The sequence below is a fragment of the Corylus avellana genome, chromosome 3 (genome assembly GCF_965113065.1).
Source record: "Corylus avellana chromosome 3, dhCorAvel1.hap1.2, whole genome shotgun sequence".
NCBI classification, from domain to species: domain Eukaryota; kingdom Viridiplantae; phylum Streptophyta; class Magnoliopsida; order Fagales; family Betulaceae; genus Corylus; species Corylus avellana.
The window spans coordinates 7,174,562-7,185,116 of NC_142492.1; the positions used below are offsets into that span (position 1 = coordinate 7,174,562).

At 35.7% G+C, this 10,555-nt stretch overlaps 2 protein-coding genes across 2 annotated transcripts; one reads left to right on the forward strand and one right to left on the reverse strand.

The window, feature by feature from the left end:
• Positions 1-6,000: 6,000 nt before the first annotated feature.
• Positions 6,001-8,359, forward strand: TIM13 (translocase of the inner mitochondrial membrane 13). Its single transcript, XM_059586851.2, has 2 exons — positions 6,001-6,196; positions 8,016-8,359. Exons 1-2 carry the CDS (start codon positions 6,077-6,079, stop codon positions 8,163-8,165), a joined length of 270 nt encoding a protein of 89 aa, XP_059442834.2. The 5' UTR covers positions 6,001-6,076; the 3' UTR covers positions 8,166-8,359.
• Positions 8,360-8,442: 83 nt separating this feature from the next.
• LOC132175045 (putative F-box protein At2g36090) lies at positions 8,443-9,590 on the reverse strand. Its single transcript, XM_059586850.2, has one exon. It carries the CDS (start codon positions 9,536-9,538, stop codon positions 8,474-8,476), a length of 1,065 nt encoding a protein of 354 aa, XP_059442833.2. The 5' UTR covers positions 9,539-9,590; the 3' UTR covers positions 8,443-8,473.
• Between the last annotated feature and the right edge of the window lie 965 nt (positions 9,591-10,555).

Genomic DNA, 10,555 nt, shown 5'->3' on the forward strand with positions numbered 1-10,555 from the left:
CAACTAATTAATTCAAGTTTACCTTTTACTCCTTTTTTTTTTTTTTTTGGTACCTTTTACTCCTTATCAGCATTAATTGAATTTCTTCTCAAAACAAAAAATAATGGGCTCAACTTAATTTGTCAAATTCTCGTGCTTAGGGCAGGCAATTGTTTACACAATGCAAACTCGATATGAACTCAACATAAAATTAATGAGTTATAAGGTTGAGGTCCTTGAGGAGGCTGGCTAGTTTAATTAAATTAGTTAGGTTATAATTTATCTATATAGTCTTACAATATTCATGTATTGACACAACTTGAACCTAACACTGACAATTTTATGTATTCATGGTCTAACTCTTTAATTAATTGATCGAATTAAAGTTTACCGATACATATTAATTGATTGAATTTACATAAAATATTCAATACAAGCTGGAAAATAAATGATATTTCTTTTCCAATTTTATACATGCATGGTCTAACTCTTTAATTGATCCCCATTTAACAGGATACATTTGGCCGAGGGGCCAAGGGGTGGCCGAAACCACCCCCAAAACCCAATGGGGTGGCAATTTTTTATTTCTTTCTTTTTTTTTTGGAAAAAATATATTTAAAAAAAAAATTAAAAAAATTAATTACATGACACGTGACGACATTTGATTGGTGATAATGTGACGTTCCGTTAAGTTTTGGACGAAATTTTAACGGAGGTACCATCTTCGTCTTTAACCAAATCACAGGTACCTCATGTGATCCAAATGAAACCTTAAGGGACAAAAAATAAAGTGTTGAAACCCTAGAGGAATTAGGTATTTAATGGTAGAGAAATGCTACACATCCCAAATTTTTTTTTTTTCACATGTTGTGTCACCATCCCATGAGTTGGTGATACACTTTCCAAAATAATAAATCTTATGAGATGGTGACACATCATTTGATAACTAACTTTTGAAAAGAAAATTTGAAATATGTAGCACTCCTCTTAACCCTAATATATATTTAGTCAATTTCTCCCTAAATGCAGGACAGGCAAATAATGAAGAATTGTACCCATAAAAGTTATCCATCCTATACCAAATAAAAAAAATAATATATAAATAATAGTACGCTCCCTTGTAATCCCTGTTTACAGATTACTCAATTAAGCCTTTATTATTTATCTATTTATATAGAAATTAAAAAGCATGCATGCTGATCTATTTAATTATCTCAAAATAGATTATATATGTGGTTTGCATTGATTAGCTTGTTAATGAAAAAGTATAAACATAATGACGTTATTGAAAATTTCTTTAATTATCTTTTTTTTTTTTTTTTTTTTGAGAAAAGTAGCACTTTTATTAATAGATCAGAGTTTTAAGACTCATCCATTACATCCCAAGAAATCGGTCCAGTAATTCATCCAATACCCACTACCACTAGCCACTCTCTCCCCACCAGATTCTTTAATTATCTTATACGTACTAGAGGTACGTACGTGGTAGGGCTTTTAATAGGAATCTTAATTATCGCTTTATTAAATGAAATTTTGTATGTTTTGGAAAACAAAAAATATATATATATATTAGAATTGTGGGAATATGTCTTTAATGGTAATCTTCCCCTATGGAGACTGTAAGACTGTAATGCTCTACGATGCCTTCCTCCTCGAATCTACCTCCATTGGTCATCTCTTCCTTTTAGATTTTGTTGGGCGAGGATTTGAAAGTAAGCAAAAACCGAATAATAATTAATATCTACTAATCACCAATAATGAGCCCGTAAATCTCTTAGCTCAAAAATAATAATTAACTTTTGGGAAAACTACATTTTGCTCCCATGAATTACAATGTCTTGACACTTTTCTTTTCATGAACTATCAACTGTGACATCCGACCCCCATAAACTACCATTTTGTATTCAAAACCCCAATTTCATCAGCCAAAAGCGTTAATTCAGACGGTCTACCCGTCACTTTGCCCTCATGAACTATAATTCATTGTCACTTTGCCCCCTTGAATTACAACGCATTATAAATTTGACAGTCTGAATTAACGCATTTGACTAACGAAATGATAATTTATGGGATCAGGTGTCACAATTGGTAGTTAATGATGGCAAAATGAAAATGCGTTGTAGTACTTCATAGGGCAAAAGGTAGTTTCCTCTTAACTTTTGGTTTTTTTTTTTTTTTTTTTAAATGAATTTAAGCAAGAAAGTAATTGAAAAGCAAAAGCACAAGGAGACAAAAATAAAAAATAAAACCCACGATACAAAACAAATCCACAGCAAGATAAGCCAAACCCAAAGCCTGACAAGGCCACAAACAGCAACACAAAGCATTAGATAGGAAGCAAAACGTTTTCAAAGATACCCAAAGACAAAATAAAGTTCGTGTTGGCCAAAAAAAATAGATAAATAAAGTTGAAAGTTATCCATATATAGTTTTGAGAAACCCCTAGTGATTTTTTGGTAAAATATTTATTAATAAATAAAAAATAAATAAATAAGAAGAGAAAAGAAAGGAAAAGAATTACTATATTAAAAAAAAAAAAAAATTGCTAGAATATTTATAATATATATCAGCTTGTTTATCTTTATATACACATGTGAAGCCACTAGGCCCATTGATGCTACCTTAGAGATTCCTATAGTTTTTTCTTTTTTTTTAATAAGCTTAGGTAAATATAACAACAGTTATTAGATTATAATTAAGAAGTATATACAATGGGCCGGGAAAACCGTCGATACAAAAAAGAATTCATATTTTTTTTTGCCGTTGAACAAGAAAGTAATTGTGACAGCAAAACCAGCTAGCTAGCGAAGGGTTAAACTTAAAAGTATACTAATGTACGTCGTGGTGTTTAAGTAAACATCAATAATTACTTCTCAACCATGATCAAACAAATCCTTAATTTACAAAATCACAAGATTATGTGACTGTTGCCACGTTTTTTACGTCATTGGGCATGCATTTGATTGAATGATTTAGGTTATTTTAAGCTCACCATGTTAAATTAAACTGGCGATCGAGTCTTGCTCATATACTCAAAGTTCAAGTTGAGATGATATTGATTTTTCATTAAACAAGTGGGAAATATTAAAGCCAAATTAGCTGGTGATCTAGCTGTAGCGTGATTGTTTGACTCAATCACGTCCATATGTATCTTAATTAGGCTAGCTAGAGGATTAATAATTAACTCATTAAACTAATTAAGCTACTCCAGGAAAGTCGTTGATTCTATCTGCAGTCCACCTGGATATATATAAATCCACAGGGAGAGAAAAATATATGACATAATATTCAACTAATATTGAATATGTATCATATATATATATATATATATATATATATATAGAGAAAGAGAGAGAGAGAGAGAGAGAGAGAGAGAGTTAGGGCTTACTCCAATTATTCCCGTGTGGACTAAGGAATATGGCTTTCAGCCATAAGGGAATCAAAGAGAGGAGATTCCGGAGGATCTGAAATATTGATAATCCTCAAGAAGTTCAAAAAGAAATGGATGAATGAACGAAACTAAAATTGAAGCCTCCACCCTTAGAAAAAAAGAAAAAGAAAAAATGTACAGGGCATCTAGCTAGCTTGGCAGCATGGATGATAGATAGTGCAGGCACCGTGGAGAAGGATGGGGTGGTGGACTATGATGTCTCACCAGTCGGAGTAATTAATGGACCCCGGCCTATCCCCATTGACATGCATATATAGGTTTTGTAGGATTTCATGCCTTTTTCAGTGACTAATTAGGCTGTGATTTTCTTCGTTTTCCCCCACTCAAGCAAGGCTTAATTTGCTAGGTTGGGGTATCACGTTGTGGTCATAGATTAGGGCCCTTTTAGATGGTCCTATATATTGGACCTATTCTCATCCATCTAATCGGGGTTATAATTAAGAATATTATCTAATCGATCGAAGGAGTTTCTTAATTAAATTAATTCAGCCTATCAATTAACTAATTTATTTATTTATAAACTGTACCACCATAGATGCATGTACTCCATTGTCTCTCAGAGAAAGAGAGAGAGAGAGAGATCAAGTGTTGATGATGAAGTAGAACTAACAAGTTTAAAAGCCTGTAGGTCGTGGTACTCAGGATGACAGAAATTGTTCAGAACAAAAAAAGATTATGATAAAACAGCAAAAGAAACTCTAATTTTGGTACAATTTTTTGGTGCATGTTGCAGTAGTGTCCGATAGGTACAGGACCACACCTTTCAAACTCTCATTGGACCACCAAGCACACTCTACCCTCCTCCAGTTGGCGGCTACCTTGTCTTATTACATCTCATCTCAATCTCTCCCTTTGAACGACTTTTCCTCACAGCCCAAAGCCCCCAACCCAAGCCCTCTAAACAAAGTCTCCCAAAGTTAATTTGTGTTGCCTGCTGCTGCACATATACATTTATATTCGCCTTTATCTATGGGCCGGCAAGGCAAGGCAAGGCAAGGCATAGTATATGTGCAGGCAATGAGCTGCATTAGGAATAGAACACGTGTTTTAATTTCAACGGGTTTAGTTCTAATTGGAATGAGACCTAGCCTAATATATATATATATATATATATATAGAGAGAGAGAGAGACAGAGAGAGAGGTTAGTAAGTAAAAGGAGATGAATGCGTTATTATTGTCCTTTCAACTCAATTAAATTCTTGTGAATAATGTACGTAGCTTTATGGCATAAATAATTGTGTTTATAATTAGTTTTACAACTTTTGTGATGGTTAACCGCTTCAATGATACGGTCACATATATTGAAAACGTCATAATGCGACATGAAAAGTAGTTAAGAGTAGCAGAAAATTGCAGGTGTGATGCACTAATGCACAAACATGAACGAACCAGCTGACTTTCGTAGCTAGCTAGCTTGGGTTTGCTTTTTGGTTAAGTTCATAGGGGGGGGGGGGCATGCATGCACCTTTCTCCTCCTAGCTAGGGTTTACAAGAGATTAATTTGATTAGATGGTGTACTGTTTTTTTATTCCGGCGGCAGCGCTTGAACATCCTCAAATATGCTTCCTTGTCTCGGGTTGGCAGAAGGCAAGTGTTTTTTTTTTTATTATTATCCAACTAGCCTTGCCTAGAATCTTTTAGCTAGCTACGATGAGGTGACTTATTGAATTTTTAAAATAACAAAAATCATCAAATAATTCAACCTCAAAGTGCATTATATTTGGGCTATAATATAATTAGATTTTGGCTAAGCCAACTTAACATCCATAAATATATAGTAAACTATAAAGAAATTTCTACAAAGTCAATGCTAATATAATGCTAGGTAAACATAAGGAAATTGTTTGAGGTAATACAAGCTCATTACAAATTAACATAGCAATTTATATATGATATTGTCATGTCAACTATAATCAAATTTAATTATTTAGCATATTGGCTAACGTGCATGGTAAGTATCATGTAAACTGTCATATTGATTTATAAGGAACTTGTAATAAAAGTTAGTAATTAATATCCCTTAGAAAACTCTGAATCTAAACATATTAATATATTGTTTCTATACAATGTGTAACAAGTACACACATGGACCCATGTTTTGCACATAGGTTATCCATAACTACTCTTAGCATCATGCTGTGCCAAAATTGGGTCTGACAATTTTTGACATGACTCATAAATTCGATACGAGTCTAATATGAAATTCGTAAATTAGACTTGACCTATATAATCATGTACTCATACTTCGATACGACTTAAACCTAACACGTGAACATGAATTATGACCCCAAACCAAAGCTGAGATTGGTTGATTAGAAAAAAGGAAATTAACTTCCACAAAGGGTAGGTAGCACAAAACTACTCTATTGATTTATTATGGGTTAGGAAACTCTAAAAGGCCCAAACCCAACTCTAGTCTTGACCCAACTTTGAGCATGAACAACTTGGACTTTCCAGTGGCCCGACCCAAATTTAATAATGAATCGAGCCCAAAACACCTGGGCCGGATCAAGTTTGGGGACCTCCAAAGGACCCGTGTGGCACAAACTAGTTGTCGTAGGGTTTTGTGCAAGTTGTATTGTCAATTAGGATTTAGGAGGCAGTGCGGTGCGGTGCGGTGCGGTGCAGAGCAGAGCAGAAAAGCGATGGATGCGTTTTCATCGTCGCCGTCAAGTGGGTCGCCATCCCAGCAATTCTCGGCGGACGATTTCAAGGACCAGCTCAAGACCCAGCTTGCCCAGGCTTACGCTGAGGAGTTCCTCGAGGTATTTACCTTTGCTTTTTTGGTGTGATTGGTAGCTAAAGACTTGACTTCTGCATTCTGACTTTTGTTAATGATTTGATTATTTAGTTTGTTTCTGAAGTCTTTTGAAATTGCGGAACTAAAAAGATTCGGACTTTGTGATTAATTCATGAAATCAAGTTAATGGTTCATGCATAACAAATTCTTAGGTGCTACTGCAGTGAACTCGGATACATATTTAGTTGGCTGCATCAGTTTCAAAACATGCTAAAACAGGACTGGACTCTGACATTCGTTTACTGATCAGTGTATCATCAATCAGATGCTGTAGCGTTTTCATGTCAGATTTTTTTTTTTTTTTTTTTTTTTTTTCATTTTACAAAATTTTTGTCCTTGCAATTTAGGCTTTATGCATATAAGAAAATTTAATAGTAAGTTCTAACAAAATCTTTATTTTTGAATGATGCACTGTGTATTTCTCCCTTTTGACGGTAAAAATGATAGGAAGATGCAATATTTATCTGGGTTTATGTATGTTTTCTCCAAATTTCTGAAGGATTAATGATGATGAAATATGCAGATACAACAATTTTTCTTCTTGCCTTGGCACTCTTTTAAGTCATGGTTTATGTCATGCTCTGCCGAGGCATGGCTAGTGATCTATTCATTGCCTAGATGCCTTTTAGAAGTATTGCCTATGAAGATATTAAAAAAAAATTAAAAAATTAAAAATTAAAAATTCATTTTATTGCTACAAATGGGACTACAAGACAGTCTTCTCTGTTTCTTAATTTGAAAGGCAGGGTAGTAACCAAAATTGAAGACTATTCAGAATCTCCTTGTGAAGGTGAACTCACTGATTGGTGTGGTTAAACCTAGCAACATGGTTTGATTAGTCTTAATGTATTTCCTCGGAAGAGGCTCTCTCGTCTATCTTCCTAATAGCTTGATGGTTAAGGTTATAAAGGTCTATTCGAGTATTGATTAAATGATTAAATTCATCATATCAACTTAAGATTTAGGGATAAATGGTGATTTAACATGTTATTAGAACAATAACTTGAATTCAAACCTTAGCTCCATAATTTGCCTCCTATTTTAGTTAAATATTTAATGTGTTGGACTTTACTTATTAAGGAGGAATTTGAACTCACACTTTTCAAAATTTTAATTAAATGATCAAATTCACCTTTTTCTATTAATTTAAATTTTTGGAATACTTGGGAATTTAATAAGGTCCGTAAAATAGCATTCATAATTTGAAATTTCTCCCAAATCATAAATCTCATCTCATTATGCCTACAATTTTGTAGTGTTTCTTAAGTTTGGCAGTTTAGGCAATAAGGTATGACATATTTATGTGGCTTGTGCTCTTGACATCTCTATTAGTTATCCTACTTGAAGTGTTTGAGGAAGCTGGTCTAAGGTGTCTTCCTTGATGATTTAGCTGATATTAGCTATACCATAAATATTTCTTTCAATATGTATGTCTCAGAATGACCAATGTGGTTATTGGGCTTGACCACATTGCTCTTATAATGTGGTGATCCATGCCTCCATTAGGTGGTTGTATTGCTTATATGCTTAAAAAACTTTCTAGCTGCTAGGAGGGCGTTCTATCTGCTATATGCCTCAAAAAGGAATAATAAAGTATTGCTGAGTTCACTAGATCAAGAACTATTTCGGACTTTGCTACCTTATTCTTGTCTGAGAAATGAGGGCGGATATCTCTTATTAGAGAATTGCTTGAGAGTGCATCTCCTCCTAAGTTCTTTTACTTGTTAGTTCGTATTTTTTTTATGTTTGCCTTATTTTTGGAGTACTTTTTCATTTTCGTGCAGACCATAAGGGGGAAATGCTTTGAAAAGTGTATTACAAAACCAGGGTCAAGCCTGAGTGGGGGTGAGAGTAGTTGCATTTCTAGGTGCGTGGAACGCTACATTGAGGCGACTGGTATTATTAGCAAATCTCTGTTTAGCGCACCGCACTAAATTTTGGAGTGGAGAATTTCTTGAAGAATGTCAAAGTTACATCATTTCAGAGAAACTACAGATAGCTGAGTAGAGATTGTATTTGTGGTATGTTATCCCAATTCTGATGTTTATCATGGGCACAAAATTTCTTCACATTAAGGACTGATTTATGTACTTTAATTTTTTTTCCATGCAAACTTTCACTCTTAGCATTTTGTCTGCTGCCCTTCTAGACTTAAATGTTTGGATCATGTCAAACTGTTGTGGTTTAGATATTTTAAAATGTGCTTAGCTGAGAAGAATTCATTGGATTTGATGGTGAAGTGCTAGAGAAACAAATAAATATAACAAATAGTTACAAAAATGGCCACTTCAATTGATACACTGAATCCTTCAATTAAAGCTTCCATCAACTCCTTTTTCCTCATCATCTCTCTCTTCTGCTTCTCATATTGACGAAAACCCTGTTTGACTTCATGGTGATTAGTACTCCGCAAGCAGTCTAGGGCGTGATTCAGAACCATCAAACTCTTACTCCCACCAACAATTACACCCGTCAGGTCCTCGATATGCATGCTAATTTCCCTCCACTTTGGACACCCTCCACTTTCTGTCAACTTGCATCTAATTACTATTTTGCACATGGCCAACTTGTGAGACAACAAGCCCTCATCCACTTGTACAATGCTTCCAAAATGAATCACATACTCCCCACTCAAAGGCCATCTCCTCTGTACCAACATTGGCTTCCAGCTTGAGAGATTGACAGCTTTGCCGTTTTTCTTGTCCAGCAGCACCCAACTTAACCTGAGTTCTTGCTCCAGCTCCTTTCCTTCTTCTGCGACTGATACGGATGGAGGAGCTCTTCTTTCTTCATCGTCATCGATGTAGGCATAGCCGAGTTCATTGTCAAAACCTGTTTCTTCATCATAGTCAAGGCTCAATAGCTCTAGGTTAAATGGGAAATTTGAGTTCCATCTACTAGAGTCGTCCTCCACTGCTTGGGGTATGCCATCTAATACTTTAGACAGAACACATTCTTTCCTGTAGTAAAGATCCACTAGCGAAGCAAATTGAGAAGCGGAGACATGGGTTTGTGGTTCTTGAGATTTGACGCATTCGCCATATAACAGCAATGGGTAAGAGTTGGCATAGAACTTGTGGAAGCTACCAATGGGTGAAGATGAAAGAATATGTTGTGCCTCCTCAAGTGCAGTAGAGGGCCAGGTGGATTGACACAACTGTCGCCATAAGCTTTGGTCTCGAGCTATATCACGCAGGTCAGAGCAGGTGCAGGCAGCAGCAGCCAAAGTTGAACCATCAAATCGACCAATGATATCTGCTAGGACGTCCCCGTTGAGGGCCTTAAAATGACACACCTTGTGCTCCATTTATAGGCTTGTGACGTGAGGGATCTTCGGCTCCAATTGGAAATAAGTTGGAATTGCTGTGTGTGGATTGGAGCTCAAAGTAGTCTGCTTCTTATATGCATGTTTCAAAAAAGCTAAATTCATTAGAATATTCAGTTGCCTTGGTGGTGATAGATAACACAGTGCCGTGGCTCATTAGATTAGCACGGATTAACGCGTGGATTAGCGTTGATACATCACATCAATCGTGCCATGGATGTCAACATTTTTAATGCAGTGGATTAGCATCTAATTGCGTGGCTACAAGAGGCAAAATACTGGTCATACGCGTCTAGCCATAGGGGGCCATCTACAGAGAAAGCCATCAATTACGAACAGAAACATCTAGAACTAGAAGGCAACGTGGAGCACTTATCCACCATAGACAGACATCCTTGGAAAGCTGCCTCTTATCTTATTCGCCCCATGGCAAAAACCATGTTGGTTTGCTTAATGATATTCAAGTCGATATTAACCACAGACGGACATCCTTGGAAAGTAGCCTTGCTGTTATCTTATTCGCCCACGGCAAAAAGCAAGTAGGTTTGCTTAATGATGTTCAAGTCGATATTACAATCATGGGTCACCAATATGTCGGCCTCATTTATCCATTCGGCCACCTCAGGTTGAGAGGATACGGGCTCGAGAGTCCAAGATTTAGGCTGGATTGATCAAGCCCACACTGACCGGGCCATAGAAGCTGACATCCTAATTTGATGAAACACTAAACAAGCCCAAAACGCTAAAATCAGACCCGAAACATTTTCAAAATCATTTAAACTACCCTAATAGAGGCCCAAAGAAAGTTCAAAAGACCAATTACCTTATATGCCGATAGTGGTTAATAACGCATTCGCTAATTGGTAATAATCACATGGTATGAATGCAGTCACCTAAAAATAATAACCACATAATGCAAATGTAAATGTGGTTATTCTACGTCCACATATATAACCCTACATGATGTCATAAAGTGGTTGTTATTGTGGGTCAACCTTA